General features: G+C 42.3%; 1 protein-coding gene and 1 long non-coding RNA gene across 2 annotated transcripts in view; both read right to left on the bottom strand.

The window, feature by feature from the left end:
• The window catches only part of slit1b (slit homolog 1b (Drosophila)), a 104,190-nt gene extending 79,848 nt beyond the window's left edge, over nucleotides 1-24,342 (bottom strand). The window contains exons 1-2 of the mRNA XM_037764191.1: nucleotides 23,520-24,342; nucleotides 436-507 (exon numbers count right to left, since the gene is read on the bottom strand). Coding sequence (XP_037620119.1) covers nucleotides 436-507; nucleotides 23,520-23,809 — 362 coding nt within the window. The 5' untranslated portion in view covers nucleotides 23,810-24,342. The remainder of the gene's footprint in view (nucleotides 1-435; nucleotides 508-23,519) is intronic.
• On the bottom strand, nucleotides 3,872-15,940 carry LOC119485053. Its single transcript, XR_005206174.1, has 3 exons — nucleotides 15,928-15,940; nucleotides 13,336-13,343; nucleotides 3,872-4,004 (listed from the first exon to the last, which is right to left on the bottom strand). It is a non-coding gene; the product is annotated as an uncharacterized LOC119485053 (long non-coding RNA).
• Nucleotides 24,343-27,130: the final 2,788 nt, after the last annotated feature.

Genomic DNA, 27,130 nt, shown 5'->3' with positions numbered 1-27,130 from the left:
AATGTTATCAAAGTTATCAATAGCACCTTTAAAGTTCTTCTGGATAATAGTGATTAGGGATGTTCATAATTAACCGTTAACCCACATTAAGCATTTTAACTGATTAACGCTGTCGGTTAAAACTGTTAAAAGCAATATTAATAATTAATTAAAAAGCTGCTCTCCAGCTCGCTTGAGCGGAGTGGAGGAGTTGTAGTTTCGTAGCATTTACACACTTTTACACCTACGTTCACAGCTAGAACGCCACCAACAACCTCACACTCACCGCCAACACACACACAGACACTCGTTAAAGTTACGTCACGCTGACAGACTGTGTGTGACGGCGGCGAGCAACAAGCCTCCAACAATGCTAGAGCTTCTAAAGTAGCACGAATACACACACTGTTTATCAGACAACATGGAGGAGAAGGAGTAAATGTGTGTGTGACTTACAGGACTCGGAGGTGTTTGAGACCAGAGAAGTCGGCCTTGCTGATGACTGTCAGGTTGTTTCCGTTCAGGTCGCTGAAATCAAACAAACAGAAACAGCAGATTAGAGAACAGGAAGTAAAGAGAGGACATGAATCAATATCAGCACATTCAGATAATCAATGACAACTGAGAGAAGTGCAAAATACCATGGAGCAGAGGAATGTTCATACTGACATATCAATACGCACTTCTTCCACTGCATGGTCCGGTACGGCTCTACTCAACACTGCAGACCACTGCAGGGTACGGTACAGCTCTACTCAACACTGCTATTCCACTGCATGGTCCGGTACGGCTCTACTCAATACTGCAGACCACTGCAGGGTACGGTACGGCTCTACTCAACACTGCTATTCCACTGCATGGTCCGGTACGGCTCTACTCAACACTGCTATTCCACTGCAGGGTACGGTACGGCTCTACTCAACACTGCTATTCCACTGCAGGGTACGGTACGGCTCTACTCAACACTGCTATTCCACTGCATGGTCCGGTACGGCTCTACTCAACACTGCAGACCACTGCATGGTCCGGTACGGCTCTACTCAACACTGCAGACCACTGCAGGGTACGGTATGGCTCTACTCAACACTGCTATTCCACTGCAGGGTACGGTACGGCTCTACTCAACACTGCAGACCACTGCAGGGTACGGTACGGCTCTACTCAACACTGCAGACCACTGCAGGGTACGGTACGGCTCTACTCAACACTGCAGACCACTGCAGGGTACGGTACGGCTCTACTCAACACTGCAGACCACTGCAGGGTACGGTACGGCTCTACTCAACACTGCAGACCACTGCAGGGTACGGTACGGCTCTACTCAACACTGCTATTCCACTGCATGGTCCGGTACGGCTCTACTCAACACTGCAGACCACTGCAGGGTACGGTACGGCTCTACTCAACACTGCAGACCACTGCAGACCATGTAAGTGCACATCCTGCACTAACCTGACATTTTCACACAGCATCAATAGTGACCGCAATTTTAGTGACTTGACCCAGATTTTGAAAAACTGACAGCTCTATACGCTGCACACACTACGGACACGTTACTGTGGACAGACATTCGTCTGTTCGGTTGCAGATGGAAGGATTCAGCAAGCGTGGTATTGAGGATGATGTCACGGCAGTTTCACATGGCGACGCTACGGCGATCAGCTGAGAATCCCGCCTACACTGACGGGGTAACAGCAGTGGAAGACGAAATAGAGAAAAGGACCTGATACCAATAGTGAGTCGAACTGAGTCAAACCATGCAGTGGAAATAAGGCAGTCTGGGGTTACTTAAATAAGTACAACACATATGAAGAGACACACAACTACATGTATGTTCATATCAGGCCTGGCAATCCATTACAATATTTAATTGCGATTAATCGCACATTGTTTTATCTGTTCTAAATGAACCTTAAAGGAGATCAGTCCAGTATTTAATCCTCTTATCAACATGGGAGTGGACTAATATGCTGCTTTATGTAAATGTATGTATATATTTATTATTGTAAATCAATGAACAACACAAATCAATGACAGATATTGATCCAGAAACCCTCACAGGTACTGCATTTAGCATAAAACAATATGCTCCAATCATAACATGGCAAACTGCAGCCCAACAGGCAACAACAGCAAAAATATTGATTTTAGATTATTTGACTAAGAAGAGAAGATGTAGTTGCTAACCCTACCATAAACTGTACAGAAGTTGCACAGAAGTAAGTTTCAAGTCTTGACTGGGACATCACAGCTACTGTCCCTCGACTACCTCTTCTGTCCTCATAGTGAGACCCGTTTCAGGTTGTTGGACTTTATTCCCCCACATTGAAGGATCTAGACACAACGTGTGTCTGATTTGTATTCTCTTTAGGACTCTAGCAGCTGCTTCGCCAGGTGATCAGATATCATCCTCAAGCTCTACTTTATTATGAAAATTAAATTTGATGATGAAGCTTTTATGATTGACCAGCTGCTGCGTTCTGTAGAACAAAAAGTGAACCCCTGGCCTAATAACAATACAACCAGAGCTCTCTTCAAATCCTTCATCTTTTTACTCCAAATTAGATCTTTCCTCGAGGACACCGTCTATGAAATGAAACTGAACCAATATCCCTCTACTGTACAGCCCGTTGGTTCTGCTCTCTGAAGTTATTCTCACTCAGTTTGCAGAGAAGAAAATCTTTTCAGTGGGAGTTCACTTTGAGGACAATCTGCATTTTGACTGTAAATCAGCCAACGTCAGCTTAAAGTTGCAAGAAAACCAAGAACCTAGTTTGTTCCAGACGTTTGTTCAGACGTACAGTATTACAGCTACTGTTCCTCCTCCACTCACACTAGACGGACGTACTCTCATCATGTTTTCAACTGTAGAGTTCACTACTGCTGCTCTGTCCAGGTCAGTCAGGCTGTTTCAGACATGTTGTTTACAGCCTGTAGCTAGAAGCTGTTGTCAGTGTGTGTTATGTGATATCGGGGGGGGGAGGGTTAACCCTATGACCTCATTGTCTCCTTTGATTGACAGCTGCGAAGAAAGAGAGGGGATGATGTCACTCTTCCCACGATGCTTTGTAGAAGGAGAGGTAAACTGAACCCTGTGCACGTACCTGTATGTGTGTGTGTGGAGTGTCATGTTCCTGCACTACTGTAAAGGGTGGAGCAGAGCGTGACCTTGTCCTCTCCCGTACAACAGAGAGAGAGAGAGAGAGAGAGACAGAGAGAGAGACAGAGAGAGAGAGAGAGAGAGAGAGAGAGAGAGAGAGACAGAGAGAGAGAGACAGAGAGAGAGACAGAGAGAGAGAGAGAGAGAGAGAGAGAGAGAGAGAGAGAGAGAGAGAGAGAGAGAGAGAGAGAGAGAGAGAGAGAGACAGAGAGAGAGGATGTTGTGGTTTGGGTGTGTGAACTGAATCTATACTTCACTATATGGAAAGAAAACAGCTGGCGAAGAAGATAAATCCACGTCCATAATAGGAAACGAGCCCCAACGCCATGAAGGTCTCACATTCAGCTTTCTAGAGTCATTGTTCCACGTTCCCAGTCTAGTTTATCCTCTTTCTAGAGTCATTGTTCCACGTTCCCAGTCTAGTTTATCCTCTTTCTAGAGTCATTGTTCCACGTTCCCAGTCTAGTTTATCCTCTTTCTAGAGTCATTGTTCCACGTTCCCAGTCTAGTTTATCCTCTTTCTAGAGTTTTCTACTACTTCCAGTGAGGTAGTGGAAGTAGCAGTAAGCTAGTTAGTCCCATAGGCTAACCATAGTGGTTAACCATAGTGGCTAAAGTTATTCACCTTCATTTGATCAAATCCTGCTTCATTTTTAAAGGGACTGTTTGTTAGAATCAGAAACGTCTTGTTAACAACATTTTATAATAATAATTAATTAATAATTAATATATTCTCTCTCTAATAACTATTTTATATTGATGTGAAAACATCTCCTACAAACAAATGGATTTATTGAAGTTTCTCACCAAAAACTACATTTTACGAGGTAACATTTGAACAAATCATGATAACGTGATAATTTAACTTCAACCAATAGTCCTTTTGCTGAGCAGACTTTGAACGCCTCATAATAATAACTCAGTGGCACCTCCGTCAACGTTAGTAGCTCCGTTATTTATCCAATAGGACTGTGCTTCTAATGGCTGCTAACAGCTAACGTTACTAACTCTCCTCCTGCTGATTCAAACACAGGTTTGTTGTTCACAGTGTCTCTTTATCAGGTAGAAATAGGGTGCGTCCTCTCAGGTTTAGTAGCGCCATGTTTTTGAGAGCTTTTTTTCTCTCCTCCGTGTCTCCGGTCCCAAACAAACTGAAACATGATGCAGCGTGCGTCTGCGTCATTGTGCAGCGTAACTGTGGGAAAGCATCAATGAGAGGAATCGATGGTCACGGAGGCATCGGACAACTACGGTTCTCTATTCCATCACTAGTGTTTTCTCTGCCTGCCAAAGTGACGGATGTCCTGATGATTTCACCGCCATTGACTTCAATTTACCCACATTTAGCGGGTGGCGGGTGCCAAATTCAGACCCTGACTATGACATTTGGGAGTGGAACATGTTGTTAAGGTGAAATAATCTCATCCCACTAAGATTTGTGGAGGTCTTACAGTCTGAAGAAGATGGAGGCGGAGGTAGTTCTGAGAGACTGGGGGGTGGGGGGGGCAGAAGCAGGGGATTGGCTGGGACGGAGGGAGGGAAGGATGGATTTAGACGGGTCGTGGCGGGGGGTCCAGAATCTCTCCTTGGATGTGTGTGAAATCACCCCGACAGTTACACCGCACAGGCAAAACACAAGCATGAGGAGGGAGAGACGTGCACGGCGGGCGATGGCCAGACAGTAACACACTGTAGAAGAACGTAGAGTATAGAAGCTATAGACACACACAGAGTCTGTAAAAGAACGTACAGTATAGAAGCTATAGACACACACAGAGTCTGTAAAAGAACGTACAGTATAGAAGCTATAGACACACACAGAGTCTGTAAAAGAACGTACAGTATAGAAGCTATAGACACACACAGAGTCTGTAAAAGAACGTACAGTATAGAAGCTATAGACACACACAGAGTCTGTAAAAGAACGTACAGTATAGAAGCTATAGACACACACAGAGTCTGTAAAAGAACGTACAGTATAGAAGCTATAGACACACACAGAGTCTGTAAAAGAACGTACAGTATAGAAGCTGTAGACACACACAGAGTCTGTAAATATCGGACGCTCAGATTGAGTCTCTGAGGAAGGAGCAAAGAGACACGAGGGGGCGAGAACAGGAGCACAGCCCTGATGAGGCGTGGGTAATGGAGTTCTGTGCAGCATGGCGGGGTCAGGGGTCAGCGGAGCGACAGACTCCCCTCGAGTGGCGACTCGGCCAAACAATAGCTCATTAAAGCAGAACGCGTCTCACGCACACACACACACACACACACACACACACACAGCCTCGGTGGGCAGCGAGGCAGGTGATCCGCTCAGCTCTGCTCACCACCGTTAGATCTGACATGGAGGGAGAGCTGGAGGGGGGGGGGGGGGGAGGTGATGAGTAGAAGCACTGATCCTACAGTAGAGACGGGAATCAAACCTCAGGACTCTTCTAGTACCGACAGAAAGTACTCAACAGAGTCGAGTATCAGAAGATCAACCTCATACTATACTAGTAGTACAACCTCATACTATACTAGTAGTATAACCTCATACTGTACTAGTAGAACAACCTCATACTATACTAGTAGTACAACCTCATACTATACTAGTAGTATAACCTCATACTGTACTAGTAGAACAACCTCATACTATACTAGTAGTACAACCTCATACTGTACTAGTAGAACAACCTCATACTATACTAGTAGTACAACCTCATACTGTACTAGTAGTACAACCTCATACTATACTAGTAGTATAACCTCATACTGTACTAGTAGAACAACCTCATACTATACTAGTAGTACAACCTCATACTGTACTAGTAGAACAACCTCATACTATACTAGTAGTACAACCTCATACTGTACTAGTAGTACAACCTCATACTATACTAGTAGTACAACAACCTCATACTATACTAGTAGTACAACCTCATACTATACTAGTAGTACAACCTCATACTATACTAGTAGAACAACCTCATACTATACTAGTAGTACAACCTCATACTGTACTAGTAGAACAACCTCATACTATACTAGTAGTACAACCTCATACTATACTAGTAGTACAACCTCATACTGTACTAGTAGAACAACCTCATACTATACTAGTAGTACAACCTCATACTGTACTAGTAGTACAACCTCATACTATACTAGTAGTACAACCTCATACTGTACTAGTAGAACAACCTCATACTATACTAGTAGTACAACCTCATACTGTACTAGTAGAACAACCTCATACTATACTAGTAGTACAACCTCATACTGTACTAGTAGTACAACCTCATACTATACTAGTAGTACAACAACCTCATACTATACTAGTAGTACAACCTCATACTATACTAGTAGTACAACCTCATACTATACTAGTAGAACAACCTCATACTATACTAGTAGTACAACCTCATACTGTACTAGTAGAACAACCTCATACTATACTAGTAGTACAACCTCATACTATACTAGTAGTACAACCTCATACTGTACTAGTAGAACAACCTCATACTATACTAGTAGTACAACCTCATACTGTACTAGTAGTACAACCTCATACTATACTAGTAGTATAACCTCATACTGTACTAGTAGAACAACCTCATACTATACTAGTAGTACAACCTCATACTGTACTAGTAGAACAACCTCATACTATACTAGTAGTACAACCTCATACTGTACTAGTAGAACAACCTCATACTATACTAGTAGTACAACCTCATACTGTACTAGTAGTACAACCTCATACTATACTAGTAGTACAACAACCTCATACTATACTAGTAGTACAACCTCATACTATACTAGTAGTACAACCTCATACTATACTAGTAGAACAACCTCATACTATACTAGTAGTACAACCTCATACTGTACTAGTAGAACAACCTCATACTATACTAGTAGAACAACCTCATACTATACTAGTAGTACAACCTCATACTGTACTAGTAGTACAACCTCATACTATACTAGTAGTACAACAACCTCATACTATACTAGTAGTACAACCTCATACTATACTAGTAGTACAACCTCATACTATACTAGTAGAACAACCTCATACTATACTAGTAGAACAACCTCATACTATACTAGCAGTACAACCTCATACTATACTAGCAGTACAACCTCATACTATACTAGTAGTACAACCTCATACTATACTAGTAGTACAACTTCATACTATACTAGTAGAACAACCTCATACTATACTAGTACAACAACCTCATACTATACTAGTAGTACAACCTCATACTATACTAGCAGTACAACCTCATACTATACTAGCAGTACAACTTCATACTATACTAGTAGTACAACAACCTCATACTATACTAGTAGTACAACAACCTCATACTATACTAGCAGTACAACTTCATACTATACTAGCAGTACAACTTCATACTATACTAGTAGTACAACAACCTCATACTATACTAGTAGTACAACCTCATACTATACTAGCAGTACAACCTCATACTATACTAGTAGTACAACCTCATACTATACTAGTAGTACAACTTCATACTATACTAGTAGAACAACCTCATACTATACTAGCAGTACAACTTCATACTATACTAGCAGTACAACTTCATACTATACTAGTAGAACAACCTCATACTATACTAGCAGTACAACTTCATACTATACTAGCAGTACAACTTCATACTATACTAGCAGTACAACTTCATACTATACTAGTAGTACAACTTCATACTATACTAGCAGTACAACTTCATACTATACTAGTAGTACAACTTCATACTATACTAGTAGTACAACTTCATACTATACTAGCAGTACAACCTCATACTACACTAGTAGTACAACTTCATACTATACTAGCAGTACAACCTCATACTATACTAGTAGTACAACCTCATACTATACTAGCAGTACAACCTCATACTATACTAGTAGTACAACTTCATACTATACTAGCAGTACAACCTCATACTATACTAGTAGTAAAACCTCATACTATACTAGTAGTACAACTTCATACTATACTAGCAGTACAACCTCATACTACACTAGTAGTACAACTTCATACTATACTAGCAGTACAACCTCATACTACACTAGTAGTACAACTTCATACTATACTAGCAGTACAACCTCATACTACACTAGTAGTACAACCTCATACTATACTAGCAGTACAACCTCATACTATACTAGTAGTACAACCTCATACTATACTAGTAGTACAACCTCATACTATACTAGCAGTACAACCTCATACTATACTAGTAGTACAACCTCATACTATACTAGTAGTACAACTTCATACTATACTAGCAGTACAACCTCATACTATACTAGTAGTACAACCTCATACTATACTAGTAGTACAACTTCATACTATACTAGCAGTACAACCTCATACTACACTAGTAGTACAACTTCATACTATACTAGCAGTACAACCTCATACTACACTAGTAGTACAACTTCATACTATACTAGCAGTACAACCTCATACTATACTAGTAGTACAACCTCATACTATACTAGCAGTACAACCTCATACTATACTAGTAGTACAACCTCATACTATACTAGCAGTACAACTTCATACTATACTAGTAGTACAACCTCATACTATACTAGTAGTACAACCTCATACTATACTAGTAGTACAACCTCATACTATACTAGTAGTACAACCTCATACTATACTAGTAGTACAACCTCATACTATACTAGTAGTACAACCTCATACTATACTAGTAGTACAACCTCATACTATACTAGTAGAACAACCTCATACTATACTAGTAGTACAACCTCATACTATACTAGTAGTACAACTTCATACTATACTAGTAGTACAACCTCATACTATACTAGTAGTACAACCTCATACTATACTAGTAGTACAACCTCATACTATACTAGTAGTACAACCTCATACTATACTAGTAGTACAACCTCATACTATACTAGTAGTACAACCTCATACTATACTAGTAGTACAACTTCATACTATACTAGTAGTACAACCTCATACTATACTAGTAGTACAACCTCATACTATACTAGTAGAACAACCTCATACTATACTAGTAGTACAACCTCATACTATACTAGTAGAACAACCTCATACTATACTAGTAGAACAACCTCATACTATACTAGTAGTACAACCTCATACTATACTAGTAGTACAACCTCATACTATACTAGTAGAACAACCTCATACTATACTAGTAGAACAACCTCATACTATACTAGTAGTACAACCTCATACTATACTAGTAGAACAACCTCATACTATACTAGCAGTACAACCTCATACTATACTAGCAGTACAACCTCATACTATACTAGTAGTACAACCTCATACTATACTAGTAGTACAACCTCATACTATACTAGCAGTACAACCTCATACTATACTAGCAGTACAACCTCATACTATACTAGTAGAACAACCTCATACTATACTAGTAGAACAACCTCATACTATACTAGTAGTACAACCTCATACTATACTAGTAGTACAACCTCATACTATACTAGTAGAACAACCTCATACTATACTAGTAGAACAACCTCATACTATACTAGTAGAACAACCTCATACTATACTAGTAGTACAACCTCATACTATACTAGCAGTACAACCTCATACTATACTAGTAGAACAACCTCATACTATACTAGTAGAACAACCTCATACTATACTAGTAGTACAACCTCATACTATACTAGCAGTACAACCTCATACTATACTAGCAGTACAACCTCATGCTACACTATGAAATAACTGCTGCAGCTCCTCCAGACCAACAGAGGTTTCCCGTGTCTTGTGAAGTGACGGGGCTCCGCAGAGAGAAACGTTGTTGTCTTGTTACCGTCCGGGTGCCGGTGTCTCCCTTGTTCTCTCTGGCTGCGGACGGAGACAACAACATTACTCGCTGCGGAGCCCCGCTGCCTCAGCCTGTGCAGAGGCAGGAAAAGCCAACACTAGGATCAGCATTGATTCATGGAGAGACCTTGGTCTGGTCAGCTAACATTACTGCCAAGCAGCTGAAATATAGAGTGATATTGTGCTTTTAGCTGACGTGTGTCTCCTCACTGTGTTGAGTGATGCTCCTTCATGTCTATGTAGAGCGAGCACAAGCGCCAGCAACAGGACGCTGACTTTAGTTGACTTAACGGACACAGGTGAAGCTGTTAACAAGACATTTAGGATACTTACAAAGAGTCCCTTTAACAATGAAGCAGGATTTGGTCAAACGAAAGTGAATAACTTTAGCCACTATGGTTAACCACTATGGTTAGCCTATAGGACTAACTGGCTTACTGCTACTTCCACTACCTCACTGCAAGTTACAGCCATAATCATTTCTACGGTACCGCCCTGGAGAATAAGGCTGATAGGTGGTGCAGTTATGCTGATAGGTGGTGCAGTTAGGCTGATAGGTGGTGCAGTCAGGCTGATAGGTGGTGCAGTTAGGCTGATAGGTGGTGCAGTTATGCTGATAGGTGGTGCAGTTAGGCTGATAGGTGGTGCAGTCAGGCTGATAGGTGGTGCAGTTATGCTGATAGGTGGTGCAGTTAGGCTGATAGGTGGTGCATTCAGGCTGATAGGTGGTGCAGTTATGCTGATAGGTGGTGCAGTCAGGCTGATAGGTGGTGCAGTTATGCTGATAGGTGGTGCAGTTATGCTGATAGGTGGTGCAGTTAGGCTGATAGGTGGTGCAGTTATGCTGATAGGTGGTGCAGTTATGCTGATAGGTGGTGCAGTTAGGCTGATAGGTGGTGCGGTTATGCTGATAGGTGGTGCAGTGAGGCTGATAGGTGGTGCAGTGAGGCTGATAGGTGGTGCGGTTATGCTGATAGGTGGTGCAGTGAGGCTGATAGGTGGTGCAGTGAGGCTGATAGGTGGTGCGGTTATGCTGATAGGTGGTGCAGTGAGGCTGATAGGTGGTGCAGTGAGGCTGATAGGTGGTGCAGTCAGGCTGATAGGTGGTGCAGTCAGGCTGATAGGTGGTGCAGTCAGGCTGATAGGTGGTGCAGTCAGGCAGGTGTAGAGCTGCTAAAAGTAAGAGAGTTTGTATACCTAGTAATGCGTCACATCTAAAACCCCTGTTTCAGTAGTGGGTTTGGATTCAGTCCTGATACACCACACTGCAGTTCTACTGGAAGTGGATGGATCTGTGATCCAGGTCAGGATCTGGGTTTATGAAACCCAGCATTAAAATATTCTCAAACAAAGTGAAACAAATGAAAAGGAGAGAAATCTAATATCACCATGGTAACGGCTCCAAACACTCCCCACTAACCCTCTTTAATACCAGCCCTGCCTGCAGGCTGGTTCCTCTCTTTGTTTGGTCACATGACAACGGAACAATCAGTACAAGATGTTTCCGACCGAGCCCTCGCTGGTGCTTCATTTGGACCGAGATCTGACCGTGACCAACATCCCTCCCAGACACTCGGTAGATGAGCCACAGACTGGCAGCGAATACTCGCAACGAAAAGTCATTTCCTGACCAGGAGAGAGAAACAACTGACAACACGAGACGGCTCTGCAGACGGAAAAGCAATCTGAAGGGTCTCCTTTCTCCACCTCCACTTCATAACACCTCTTTCATTTTATCATCCTTTCACCTCACCACTTCTCCTCTTTCATGTTCACCTCCCCTCTTCCTCCTCTTCCTCCTCTTCCCCTGACAGCCTTAAACAACTCTTCATCCTCCTCCTCCTCCTCCATGCTCTCTCTCCTCATCACATCCTCCTCCTCCTCCTCCTCCTCTTCCTCCTCCTCCTCCTCCTCCTCCTCCTCCTCCTCCTCCTCCATGCTCTCTCTCCTCATCACATCTTCTTCCTCCTCCTCCTCCTCCTCCTCCTCCATGCTCTCTCTCCTCATCACATCTTCCTCCTCGTCCTCGTCCTCCTCCTCCACCTCCCTGCTCTCTCCCCTCATCACATCTTCCTCCTCCTCCTCCTCCTTCTCCTCCTCTTCCTCCTCCTCCTCCTCCCTGCTCTCTCCCCTCATCACATCTTCCTCCTCCTCCTCCTCCTCCTCCTCCTCTTCCTCCTTCTCCTCCTCCTCCTCTTCCTCCTCTTGCTCCTCCTCCTCCTCCTCCTCCTCCTCCTCATCCTCTTCCTCCTCCTCTTCCTCCTCCTTCTTCTTCTCCTCCTCTTCCTCCCTGCTCACTCTCCTCATCACATCCTCCTCCTCCTCCTCCTCCTCCTCTTCCTCCCTGCTCTCTCTCCTCATCACATCTTCCTCCTCCTCCTCCTCCTCCTCCTCCTCCTCTTCCTCCCTGCTCTCTCTCCTCATCACATCTTCCTCCTCCTCCTCCTCCTCCTCCTCCTCTTCCTCCTCCTCCCTGCTCTCTCTCCTCATCACATCTTCCTCCTCCTCCTCCTTCTCCTCCTCGTCCTCTTCCTCCCTGCTCTCTCCCCTCATCACATCCTCCTCCTCCTCCTCCTCCTCCTCCTCCTCCTCGTCCTCGTCCTCCTCCTCCTCCTCCCTGCTCTCTCTCCTCATCACATCTTCCTCCTCGTCCTCGTCCTCCTCCTCCACCTCCCTGCTCTCTCTCCTCATCACATCTTCCTCCTCCTCCTCCTCCTCCTCCTCCTCCTCCTCCTCCCTGCCCTCTCTCCTCTTCACATCTTCCTCCTCCTCCTCCTCCTCCTCCCTGCTCTCTCTCCTCATCACATCTTCCTCCTCCTCCTCCTCCTCGTCCTCTTCCTCCCTGCTCTCTCTCCTCATCACATCTTCCTCCTCCTCCTCCTCCTCCTCCTCCTCATCCTCTTCCTCCTCCTCCTCCTCCTCCTCCCTGCTCTCTCTCCTCATCACATCTTCCTCCTCCTCCTCCTCCTCCTCGTCCTCTTCCTCCCTGCTCTCTCTCCTCCTCATCTTCATCCCCAGATGCAGCACAGTGGATGTGACTAATATCAGCGACCACACACTCTCTCTCACACAATCAGGTCTAATGACACTTCATTAGCGGCGTCTTTCCCACTGAGGGGCTGCAGGGAAACGGTGAGATTATAAGAGATGGACAGAGAAAGAGACGGAGGGAGACGCTGAGGTGGCAGTCACTGCTAATGAAACTGAGAAACGAGCTGTGTGTGTGGGGGGGGGGGGGGGAGACAGAGAAGGGAAGTGATAATGAAACAGAAGGAAATAATTCAGCTACTGAAAGAAAGAACTGTAGCGACTTTACTACTGATTCTAAGGTACTGCTAACTATCTCCATACATGGAAGTTAATGGAATGGTGTTTGTGTTGCTCACAGAACTGAAAAACTACATTAGATAATCTAACATCAGCATGTCTTCCCAGAGACAATGTCCAGGTTACTGCGGATGGACCACAGACCTCGCTGTGGACAGTTTCCAAGTTTCCAATGAAACCTGTTCACAGTGAGGTCTGTGGATCATCCGGAGTAACCTGGACACGGCTTCAGGAAGTCCTGTTACCGTTGACTTTTTCAAATAAATGCTTTGGGCATTAAAGATTTAAGTGAAGTCTTTGCCACTTGTAGAGTGCTGTCATCACCAGTAAGGTAAAAAGAAATCCTCTGCATTTACACTTCTTGGGTTTATAGGTACTAAAGGTAAGGGAGCACCCAGGAGACCAGAGTTCACATCTCGTGTGAAACCAACAATGTGTAGTCATCTTTATGTTCGGAGTTATTTTAACCAAAAAACAATGTTTTTCCCTAAACTAAACGAAGTGGGGTTTTTACCTAAACCTAATGAAGTTGTAGTTTTAGGCAAACAAAACTACAACTTATTTAGGTTTAGACAATAAAACTACAACTTCTTTAGGTTTATGCACCAAAAATACAACTTCTTTAGATTTAGACAACAAAACTACAACTTCAGGTTTAGACAACAAAACTACAACTTCTTTAGATTTAGAAAACAAAACTACAACTTCAGGTTTAGACAACAAAAATACAACTTCTTTAGATTTTGACAACAAAACTACAACTTCAGGTTTAGACAACAAAACTACAACTTCTTTAGATTTAGAAAACAAAACTACAACTTCAGGTTTAGACAACAAAACTACAACTTCTTTAGATTTAGAAAACAAAACTACAACTTCAGGTTTAGACAACAAAAATACAACTTCTTTAGATTTTGACAACAAAACTACAACTTCTTTAGATTTAGACAATAAAACTACAACTTCAGGTTTAGACAACAAAACTACAACTTCTTTAGATTTAGAAAACAAAACTACAACTTCTTTAGATTTAGACAATAAAACTACAACTTCAGGTTTAGACAACAAAACTACAACTTCTTTAGGTTTAGACAACAAAACTACAACTTCTTTAGATTTAGAAAACAAAACTACAACTTCTTTAGGTTTAGACGACAAAACTACAACTTTTTTAGGTTTATACAACAAAACTACAACTTCTTTAGGTTTAGGCAACAAAACTAGAAGTTCTTTAGGTTTAGACAATAAAACTACAACTTCTTTATGTTTAGACAGCAAAACTACAACTTCTTTATGTTTAGGCAACAAAACTACAACTTATTTAGGTTTAGGCAATAAAACTACAACTTCTTCAGGTTTAGACAACAAAACTACAACTTCTTTATGTTTAGACAGCAAAACTACAACTTCTTTAGGTTTAGGCAATAAAACTACAACTTCTTCAGGTTTAGGCAACAAAACTACAACTTCTTTAGATTTAGACAACAAAACTACAACTTCAGGTTTAGACAACAAAACTACAACTTATTTAGGTTTAGGCAACAAAACTACAACTTCTTTAGATTTAGACAATAAAACTACAACTTCAGGTTTAGACAACAAAACTACAACTTCTTTAGGTTTAGACAACAAAACTACAACTTCTTTAGGTTTAGACAACAAAACTACAACTTCAGGTTTAGACAACAAAACTACAACTTCTTTAGATTTAGACAATAAAACTACAACTTCTTTAGGTTTAGACAACAAAACTACAACTTCTTTAGGTTTAGGCAACAAAACTACAACTTCTTTAGGTTTAGACAACAATAAAACAGTAAGTTAAGTTTAAGGTAAAACATTGTGTTTTAGGTTAAAATAACTACGAACACAAAGACAACTACACGTTGTTGGTTTCACACTGGATGTGAACTCTGGTCTCCTGGTTGAAAGTACTGTGTTTTATACCTTTTTTTGTTGATCTCCCATGTGAATAGATGATACAATCTACTAGTCGGTGCAGTAGGCCCCTATTGACCCACATCTATGGGTCTTATAGTGACTGATAAAGCCTATTTAACAGCCCGACAACAGTCTAATCGTCTGACTCTGTAAAGTCAATACAATGTCCTCATAAGTCTGCTGTGTGTCTCTATGTGTGCTAAACTTCCTCACACTCAGTTAGTTGCCTCACTGGCAGCTACACATAATTGCACACACAAATACTTTGGAACACACATACATGTAGCTTGACTAATATTTTTCTCAATGAATGATGTCCAATTTATATAATGAGACAGAGAGAGTGTGTTTTTTCAATCAGCAGTGTGTGTGTGTGTGTGTGTGTGTGTGTGTGTGTGTGTGTGTGTGTGTTGCTCTGAGACTCGCTGGTTCCGTTTAGTTCAGTTTATGTTTGAGTTGTGAGTATCCAGGAACTCTGCACTATACTGTAGACACACATCTCTCTCTGTTGGGTTGTGTTGGTTTAGGGTCAGGCAATGAGAGCTACAACCGGGAGATGCTCTGGTATCAAACTCACCAGCAGAAAAGGTGTATTTACGTCACCAGGACACTCTGAATTGTGCATGATTAATAAAGTAACTTTACTGAATTGATATGGTGTTTTTTGTCGTATCAAACTTGCAGTTTTTCAAATGTACAGTAATATTTGATGTCTAAATGGACAGATGTGTATATTTAATGTCACGTCTTATGTTGGAGTCTTAGGAGACAAACTGTTCACATTAAACTTCACACTTTATTTTATTTTGACTTTTTAATCCAGATGCAGCATTAAAATGACGGTGTTGACCTTTAAATTCAACGCGATATGAAAAAATAGCAACATCCAGGAGAGCGCTAGTTCAAATCATTCATAAAGCCCCTATAGTACTCAGGTCTACTCGTTCTACTACTACTAGTACTACTGCTACTCCAGAACCCCCAGCATAGCACAAAACTCTGCAGGAAATAAAACAACTCTTTAATAAGTGAGAACAGAAGATCTGGGTGAAAAACTGTTTTTCAAAAACTCCTTAATTCTAAGGTTAACACTATGTGTAGCTAAATAACTGGCCTACCAGTACACACACTCATGAACACATCTCCAGATATCTCACTCTCTCTTTTTCTCACACACTTTCCCCGGCTCAAATAACCACGCTCATCAGGGCCCAAAGGGGGCATCCATTTTTCAGCGTTGCCATGACGATCCGCCGAGGAGGGGGGGTGTTTAGTTTGACTGGTGCAGTCACCTTGATAAATGACCCTCTTATTGCTGCCCGTCTCCCAGGGAATACTGTACACACTAACTCTCTCTCCCCCAGTGGCGAGCTGTCCAGCTGACACACACACTCAGATCACTTTACATGCTAATTGGGCGACAAGCCCTTTAACAAATAGCTCTTTAATGAGTTCCTGCAGGGCAGAGGCTGTCTGCGTCTACAGGACGGTACACTGCTAGAGAGCTCTGGGAGGAGGAGGCAACTCAGAGGTCACGCTGGCTGTTTACATGCACATCGACGCTCATCGGTCATTCTCTGGTGGAGCTCTGGTTCTTTTTAAAAAGGGTCAGTTCACACAAATCAATCACAGCAATAAATGCAACGTTTTTGAGGTTTATCTCTGAAATGTCTGTCGCCGTCCCAAGATAATGGGAATTTCAATCGTGGTAGTCAAAAGAAAACCTGAAAATCTTTCCAGAAGCAATGTGTTGGTTCCTCTGGATAGCTCACAGATATAGCTCACAGATCTCACTATGAGTCTACACTGGAAGTCTTTCTGTCAGAGACGTACGTTGGAAACAGCTGAACAGCGTGTTCCGTGTATTGTACAGATGACCAGAGACAATGTTTTAGAAGGGATTTTTCAATGTTTGGAGCAAACTATATTTCATTCAGCTCCACTGTATTGGGGGTTGGAGGCAGAAAGGTCAGAGACGGATATCTCAAAACATTTATAACTAAAAAATATGTGAAAAAATATGTTTGTTACTTTTTCTTTAATGTGGGTCCATGATTTATTGTTTCTTTTTTAGGTTTTTGTGTTCTGCGTTTTAGCGTAAAACATACTAACGTAGGTTTCTGCTACATATATGGTATGTAAACATGGTTATAGTCAGTGTATTAACGTAACATACAGTAACTTAGATGGCGGTCGGCACGCTCCCGGTTTGGAGAAGCAGCCAGGAGTACCGACACGGAAGCTAAGCAATGTACTGCTGTGGGGACGCCACGTTAGTTCAGATCAGAAGGTCACACAATAACTAGAGATGTTATTATTTAACCCTTTAACCGTTAACCGACATTAAGAATTTCAACCGATTAACGCTATCACTTAAACGGTTAAAAGAAATGTTAATGATTCATTAAAAAGCCGACCAAAACTCAGAGGAGTGGCTCGTCACTTAAAGGAGAAAAGCTGGACCACCTTAACAGCCCACCTTAAGAGAGTCTGAGCCGGCGTTGCAAGATACAGGAAGTTGGCTCCAGTCTTGAGGAGTTGTAGCATTTATTCACCAAATTAAACTGTACACACACGGTCTGCTACAGCTACGTTCACAGCTAGAACACCACCGACAAACCTACATTCACTGCCACCAAACACACACGGTCTGTTGGACACTCGCTAAAGTTCCGCCGGGCAGACACACAGCTGACAACCTGCTAAACTAAACTAAATGTGTGGTGGAGACTTTTACTGGGAAAGTGGCTGCATGTCCGCGACACTACACGCAGCATCGTAGCTGCTAAGTTAACGCTCCCGGACGCTGAACTGGAGACAGTGAATGCAGCATCGTAGCTGCTAAGTTAACGCTCCCGGACGCTGAACTGGAGACAGTGAACGCAGCATCGTAGCTGCCAAGTTAACGCTCCCGGACGCTGAACTGGAGACAGTGAATGCAGCAGTAGCTTTAAACAACCTGTGTGATGAGCAATGGGGAACCAGCAGGAGGGGCCAGTGACTGACTTCCGGGGTCATGGATGTCAACCACCATGGCGACTGAGCGGTTACAGTTGTCAGACTAGGCGAGACAAAGGTAATTCAATTCGTGAATGCAAGTCTTTCCGTCTGGGACTCTAAATACATCCTGAACACAGTAGTTTTTTGGGATAAGGGGACAAATTGCTGTGCCAGATGCTCATTTTTGCCCGACTGCTGATATAGATCCTGGCATAAAATGTCAAAGTTGTAACTTCCATTACACCTTAATGACCACATGTATGACTTATGTCAGCAGGAGACACAATAGATGCTCAGTTCTTACACTCTGTCAGTTACTATTACATCGTACAGAAAGAAAACGGTTACCATCTCAGAGAAATAAAAAAAAGACAGACGAGCGAGCGGGTCTGCAGAATCGGAGTTTTTTCCAGGCCATTTCTCTTTGACCGGGGGGGCCGAGCCCTCATCCCCCCCCCACCGATCATAAAGCTATCAGCCTCGGAGGGAAAACATCCTCCACGCTACAGTAAACCAGAGAGGAGGAAGGATAATGCATCTCTGCTGGCAACCCCTGACAATCATCAATTATTCACACACAGGCACTCTACAACCTGAAAGAAACACACACTCATACTCACAATGTACAAACACAGACATGTTCACCGTGCACTACAGTACACAGTTCATACACTGAGAGAAACACACACACACACACACACACACACACACACACACACAACGCTGCGACGGTCATTGGGTGTTTTAGGACAGATTATTACTACTGAGAAATCTCTATCGATGACATACGTTGCATTTCTGGGCTCATTTCTTTGGTTGCATCTTCCTTTCTTTGTACATAATTGTCCAAAAAAAAATTATATATATATATATATATAAAACAGACCTGATGTCAAAAGTAAATATTTCAGTCAGCTGCAGTCGAGGTTTCACAGCCGTGGCCGTCCATCACAATCAAACAGTGAGGGGCTAATTTCTAGAGACCAACATTCAGCGATCACACGAGGAGAAGATCTCTGCAGAACAAGCAGGAGAGACCAATTAAGACTCCGACAGTATCGGCAGCAGACCAGAATGCAGTGCAGCAACATTACGTGAGGCTTTCTGAGAGGATAGGTATGACATAGGGCTGCACAATTAATCCAATATTAATCACGATTTTAGCTTCCCATAATTAAATGAACATGATTGCCTGTGATATTGATATATTTATATATATATATTGATGTTTAAAATGCTCGTTCTGCTCATAGAAAACTGCTGCAGATCAAATCAAGCACTTCCTAAACTAACAGCCACCCAGCCGGTGATCCAGATGTTTTGGCTTCACTTTTGGGTGTAGATATTATCAACAATGTGTTTATGTTTAAATTGAGAGCATAAAACTGTTTATCTAGCCTCTTAATGTTAATTTTGCTCTCAAAGTGCACCAGATTGAAGCATTTCACTTTAAAAATGTAGCTAACGGAAGGTTAGGGTGGATATTCCTGTATTTTATCATATTGCCGGAAAACATATATTGCAATGTCAGTTTTTTCCAACATCACGCAGCCCTGATTTGTACATAGCACAGCAGAGTAGTGAAAGCAGCGCTCTGTTTATTTTAATGTGAAAGTGCAATAAAAATATATTGTCGCTAAAATCACTGAATCATCGTGATAAATAATTGGGATCACAATATTGATCCAAATAATCGTGATTATCATGTTTGCCCTAATCGTGCAGCCTTAGTATGAAAATCACTTTTCTTTTTTAACTGGAACATTGGGTTTGTCCACGCTGCTTCTCTGGCGGCTACAGGCACTCACACCGTAGGTTAGAAAAAACAGCTGGTACATACATGTGCTGTTATGTTGGGCTGTCCTCGGACACCTTTGAACATGGACATGACAGTTTTTCCTCACCAAAATTTTGTATAAGTTTGGAGCGTTATTTAATCTCCTTCACGTCCAGCTAGTCTGACCTGGTTGGTACCGATGGATTGCTTCAAATAAATCTTCACTTTAACTTTAAAACTGAGTCTGCTGAGCCCTGTCTTAAAGAAATTAGCAGCGTTCAAAGGAATTTGCGTTAACACGTTATCATGGTGTTAACTTTGACAGCCCTAAAAAGCACCACTTCAATTCTTGTGTTTTCAGAAGAGGTGCTCATAAGTTTCTTGGAAATAAATCATTCAGCATCAAAAAAGCATCAAAAAATGACTAAGCAACGAAAGAAAGAAATCATAGTCGACTAAGACCAAAACTACAGATAAGTTGACTAATCATCTAAGACTGAAGACTAAAGTGAAAATTCAATTTGCAATGTCTGAGAATGCAGTTAGTTAGCTAGCTCGGTACTTTGACTTTTAACCGATGCCATCAGACGACGTTGGAATTAAATGTTGGAACACATTGTGAAAACAAATCAACCATCTGAATGTTGTCAGCGACTACGTCTACATGCACATTAATATTCCACTATTATGCAGAATATGACAGTATTGTGAATTTGATGCGGGTCATGTAAACAGGATATTACGTTTAGATATTCTGAATTAGGTCTAATCCTGAATGGAGCATTTCCAGATAAAGACATGTGTGATACACAGGTACTGATATTATTCATGATCTAGGAGCATTCTTTGGACGTGTGTACAGAACATTCAGAATCTGCGTCTCAGTCAGGGTTTTTACGTCAGTTTGTGACACCCGGCCTTTCGTCTGTTTACGTCCAGCTCTCTGAGCGTTGAACACAAACCAACCAGACGACAGTTTGCAGAGACGCTGCCCAAAAGAACAGAAGGAGAAACACAGCTCCTGTTGAACATGATGAAAGACTCTGATATCAACATGAGAAGATATCACAACGCAGACCTTCTCAAGAAGGTGGATGAAGGAATGAAAGAGGGAGGCTGAGGTCACCACCGGTTAATCAGAGGATGAACGGCTGCTTGTAAACAGGAATATTAGAGGAATATTCATTTTCATTAGCCGTGCAAACAGCTTAGTAGGAATATTGTCTTTTACGGAATAAGGGCAAAAAACTGAATATTTTGTGCAGGTAAACGTCGTCAGTGATGGCTCGGTTCCCCCTTTAGAGATCTGACAGTCTTATCCGTACAGCGAACAACACAAATTAAAAAAAGGACAAGTTGTATAGAGAGCTATATCAGACAGGAGAACACTAAACTCGTCTTACAGGAGGAGAAGCAGCTTAAGAGGAACAAATACAATGAGGTTATATTACATCTTTGTGAATGTTGTGCAGTTATACTGTAATTAGCTGAAACAAGATACAGAGAAGAAGAGTGGAATGAGAAGAGAGCAGGGTGAGAGAAGAAGACGATATGCTGCGGTGATGAGGAATCTGTACAGTGATGAGATATGTGAATTATGAAAAGAGGGTAAATATTACAGAAATACTAAACGTGCATTTGCAACAGGGAACATTTACAGGAAAGAGCAACGATGCTGCAGACCAGCACTCTGAATCCTGGGAGTCAAGTGGATAGTCAAAGTGTGTGTGTGTGTGTGTGTGTGTGTGTGTGTGGGTGTGTGTGTGTGTGTGTGTGTGTGCGTGCGTGCGTGCGTGCGTGCGTGCGTGCGTGTGTGTGTGATATATGAAGTTAAACAGACTACCGGTAAAGAGAGCTGGAAGGAGCATGAAGAGGAGACGCACTGCAACACACCAGGACTGGCACATAAAGCATGTACACACTCACAAATACCCACGATGAAATAACTGCACTCAGGAGGAGGAGTAGCACTGATCATTAAAACCACCGCTACGGACTCATTTACACCTACACACACACACACAAAGCTTCCTCTGGTCTTCACACACACGTTTTACACACAGATATATGCATGTTTTATGATACTAAAATCTAAAACCTGGTCTTGACCTTAAACCCAGATTTAAATTGCTCCTTAATCCTCCGAGATCCCGACTGACTGTACTGTCTTTCAGAGGCTCCAGTAGGTTCAGGTTTAAGGCTAGAGAGAAGAAGACACAGATATCATATAAAACTAGAAAACCTAAATCCATCAGAACCAACCGAACCAAACTGTCATGATACCATGTCGGGACGGAGGCTAAATGACACTCCAGGTACATTTTCAAAGGGGTCCCTTGACCTCTGACCTCCAGATATGTGAATGTAAATGGGAGACCTAGAGCATTCAGAGGATGGATGGATCAGACTAGAGACCTAGAGCATTCAGAGGATGGATGGATCAGACTAGAGACATAGAGCATTCAGAGGATGGATGGATCAAACTAGAGACCTAGAGCATTCAGAGGATGGATGGATCAAACTAGAGACCTAGAGCATTCAGAGGATGGATGGATCAAACTAGAGACCTAGAGCATTCAGAGGATGGATGGATCAGACTAGAGACCTAGAGCATTCAGAGGATGGATGGATCAAACTAGAGACCTAGAGCATTCAGAGGATGGATGGATCAGACTAGAGACCTAGAGCATTCAGAGGATGGATGGATCAAACTAGAGACCTAGAGCATTCAGAGGATGGATGGATCAGACTAGAGACCTAGAGCATTCAGAGGATGGATGGCTTTCCTAGCTAGATTAACAATAAGGGGGTTTCTGAGCAGTTTTAGTGTTCGCCATCCGATCACTGAAAAATGCAGAAATCACCAAATGTCAAAAGTTTTTGATCTCAAATCACAGCATGTCTTCTTCTCTGGTGTTCCTCGAGGTCTTGGTGTCTTAATGTGGTATTCTGGAGGATTATTGATCATTTTTATCAATTCTCCAGTGGTTAAAAAATGGTTCAATTTAGCACCAAATCTGTGGAACAAATTATATCAACCCAAAAACTGCTGCGAGACATAATAGAGCATGGGAATGACATCATACTTCTATCATCATGTTCTAAAGCCTTATACACTTCTACTATTCATTTTAAATAATGTATTAATTCATGTTTATTTCTGATTAATGACTAGAACAACTTGACCCTCAGTGCTGAGCAGCATCTCAAATTAATCTTCAGGTTCCCAGCTTTCAGATGATGTTCACCACTTCTATGTGACATCTACTGTTGACCTGCTATCCCCCCCTAAAGACCCCCTGGTCCCCCTAAAGAAGACTAGAACTGGTCCATCGTGGGTCTCAGAGGGTTAAGTGATGATCACTTTGAAGGATTCCCCTCATCTATCCATCTGTGATCATCTGGTCCTCAGACGTATAGTAACATATGAACACAGGTGTTCAGTGAGTACTCACAGCCTCTCCGTCCCTCTGGGGATGTTTCTGGGAACCGAGTGGATCCCCAGGCCGTGGCAGTCCACCGTGTTCCCCTGGCAGCTGCAGGGAGTAGGGCACGCCTCCACACCTCCCCGTCCAGCCACCAGCACCAGGACGCCCCACGCCAGCATCGTCCGCAGCCCAGACCAAAGAGCCCGGCCTGGGGCCGCCGTCCCACAGCCTCCTGAGCCGGCACGCATCCTGCTCTCCTGAGGCACTCCACCACACTGCAGAAACACGCCGACGGATCCTATCTCCTCCCTCGCCATCCTTCTCCCAGGATGACTGACCACCACCACCAGCAGCAGCACCAGCAGCAGCAGCAGCAGAAGCAGCAGCAGCAGCAGCACCACCCTCTCTAAAAGTGGACAAATACACCTAAAGTACGATGAGTACTTGACAGCACAGCCAGGTGAAGTTCAGCTCCGACTGAACGGCTGCCACTTGATGCCAAAGTGGCCTTTCAGAGAGCGAGAAAGACAGAGTGGAAAAAAGACAAGTATATCCTCTTCCTCTTCTTCTTCTTGTCCCCGGCTTAAGAGCTCCTTCTCTTCTTCTACTCTCCTGTGCTCTCTCTCTCTCTCTCTCTCTCTCTCTCTCGTGCAGCCGTACAGTGTGTTTGCCTCTCCCTTCCACTTTTCATTGAGTCATTGTGCACTGAACAGTGAGCCACTAGAAAAAAAGAAAGAAAGGGGGGGACTCCCTCACTCCCTCTATCTCACACACACACACACGCACGCACGCACACACACATATGTGCACACGCACACGCACACGCACACACACACACACAGAGCAATCATCCATCAAAAGCTTTTACAAATAACAGCAGCGAGACTCCTCCCACGCCAACACCCCCCCCGTCACACACATACATGCACACACACACACACACACACACACACGCACATGCACATGCACACACACACACACACACACACACACACACACACACACACAGCAGCACCCGGAGTGAACTCACATCTATTCAGTGACAGCAGTAGCTGGAGCCGCCACCTCCAGTGACGGCAGCCTTTTTCTCTCTCTTTCTCCCTCTTTCGGTCTATCTCTCTCGCCCACATCCTCCCTTGGGGAAGAAAAGAGCCCGAGGCTGCATGGACATGATGAGGAGGGAGGGAGGAAGGGAGGAAGAGAGGGAGGAGAAGGAGGGAAGAGAGGAAATCGTGATCACACCGAAGCATCCAAGTGGGAAGCTCCAACAAAAACTGTGTGGACAGAAAAGGGACAAACAGGAATAATGTGTAAATGTGACATTAAAGGAAGCAGAGGGGGGGGGGGAGTTCTGCTGCTGAATGTGATGATATTTTAAAGCCACGGCTCAGGGCTGCCAAGACAGCACACCGGGCTGCAGAAGCTTGGACTGGTTGTGGAGGGGGGGGGGGGGGGGGGGTTCTTGTGAGACTGGCATAACTGGAATGCCATAAGCTGCCACAGAGCTTACTCAGAAGTCTATTATGAATTCACTGGCAAAGCTCTGAAATTCAAATGGAGCCTGGCTTTAATCTCCCCAGAAACGCTGGCTTCAGCTCTTGTGATTGCCATATCACCAAGGAAAGAGAGAGGAGGATCATCATCAGGAGTGTGGTGGAGGGGAAAGCCACCGAAAGTGAAATCTGCCACTAAAAACAAAAACTAAAGGACTAAAACAACATTTTTTTTAAGTTATCGATTAATCTGTTTCCCTCCAATTAATCCATTAATGGTTAAAAGTCCAGCGTGTCGGATCTAGCAGTGAGGTGAGGAGACTGAAGCCTCTCCCGTCAGCCGATTAGAGTTGTCAGGCTATTAAATAGACTTTATCAGTCACTATAAGACCCATAGATGTGAGCTGGGGCCTATTACACCCACTAGTAGGTTTTATCATCTATTCACATGATAGATCACAGAAAGAAGATATAAAAGAACACAATAGCAACCTCTAGCGACCGTAGTCATTATAACAGGAAAACACAATAATGTGTAGTTGTCGTTATGTTTGTAGTTATTTTAACCTAAGAAACAATGTTTTTCCCTAAACTTAACAAAGTGTTTTTTTTTTTGCCTAAACCTAAAGAAGTTGTAGTTTTGTTGCCTAAACCTAAAGAAGTTGCAGTTTTGTTGCCTACACCTAAATACGTTGTAGTTTTGTTGCCTAAACCTAAAGAAGTTGTAGTTTTGTTGCCTAAACCTAAAGAAGTTGTAGTTTTAATACCTAAACCTAAAGAAGTTGTAGTTTTGTTGTCTAAACCTAAAGAAGTTGTAGTTTTGTTGCCTAAACCTAAAGAAGTTGTAGTTTTAATACCTAAACCTAAAGAAGTTGTAGTTTTCTCGCCTAAACCTAAAGAAATTGTAGTTTTATTGCCTAAACCTAAAGAAGTTGTAGTTTCGTCACCTAAACCTAAAGAAGTTGTAGTTTTGTTGCCTAAACCTAAAGAAGTTGTAGTTTTGTCGCCTAAACCTAAAGAAGTTGTAGTTTTAATACCTAAACCTAAAGAAGTTGTAGTTTTGTTGTCTAAACCTAAAGAAGTTGTAGTTTTGTTGCCTAAACCTAAAGAAGTTGTAGTTTTGTCGCCTAAACCTAAAGAAATTGTAGTTTTATTGCCTAAACCTAAAGAAGTTGTAGTTTTGTCACCTAAACCTAAAGAAGTTGTAGTTTTGTCGCCTAAACCTAAAGAAGTTGTAGTGTTGTTGTCTAAACCTAAAGAAGTTGTAGTGTTGTTACCTAAACCTAAAGAAGTTGCAGTTTTGTTGCCTAAACCTAAAGAAGTTGTAGTTTTGTTGCCTAAACCTAAAGAAGTTGTAGTTTTAATACCTAAACCTAAAGAAGTTGTAGTTTTGTTGTCTAAACCTAAAGAAGTTGTAGTTTTGTTGCCTAAACCTAAAGAAGTTGTAGTTTTAATACCTAAACCTAAAGAAGTTGTAGTTTTCTCGCCTAAACCTAAAGAAATTGTAGTTTTATTGCCTAAACCTAAAGAAGTTGTAGTTTCGTCACCTAAACCTAAAGAAGTTGTAGTTTTGTCGCCTAAACCTAAAGAAGTTGTAGTTTTGTTGCCTAAACCTAAAGAAGTTGCAGTTTTAATACCTAAACCTAAAGAAGTTGTAGTTTTGTTGTCTAAACCTAAAGAAGTTGTAGTTTTGTTGCCTAAACCTAAAGAAGTTGTAGTTTTAATACCTAAACCTAAAGAAGTTGTAGTTTTGTCGCCTAAACCTAAAGAAATTGTAGTTTTATTGCCTAAACCTAAAGAAGTTGTAGTTTTGTCACCTAAACCTAAAGAAGTTGTAGTTTTGTCGCCCAGACCTAAAGAAGTTGTAGTGTTGTTGTCTAAACCTAAAGAAGTTGTAGTGTTGTTACCTAAACCTAAAGAAGTTGTAGTGTTGTTGTCTAAACCTAAAGAAGTTGTAGTTTTGTTACCTAAACATAAAGAAGTTGTAGTTTTAATACCTAAACCTAAAGAAGTTGTAGTGTTGTTGTCTAAACCTAAAGAAGTTGTAGTGTTGTTACCTAAACCTAAAGAAGTTGTAGTTTTGTTGCCTAAACCTAAAGAAGTTGTAGTTTTGTTACCTAAACATAAAGAAGTTGTAGTTTTCTC

This window comes from Sebastes umbrosus, chromosome 3 (assembly GCF_015220745.1).
Source record: "Sebastes umbrosus isolate fSebUmb1 chromosome 3, fSebUmb1.pri, whole genome shotgun sequence".
NCBI lineage: Eukaryota > Metazoa > Chordata > Actinopteri > Perciformes > Sebastidae > Sebastes > Sebastes umbrosus.
Note: the sequence above shows the minus strand (reverse complement) of the source record. Positions and strands in the feature narration are given on the sequence as shown.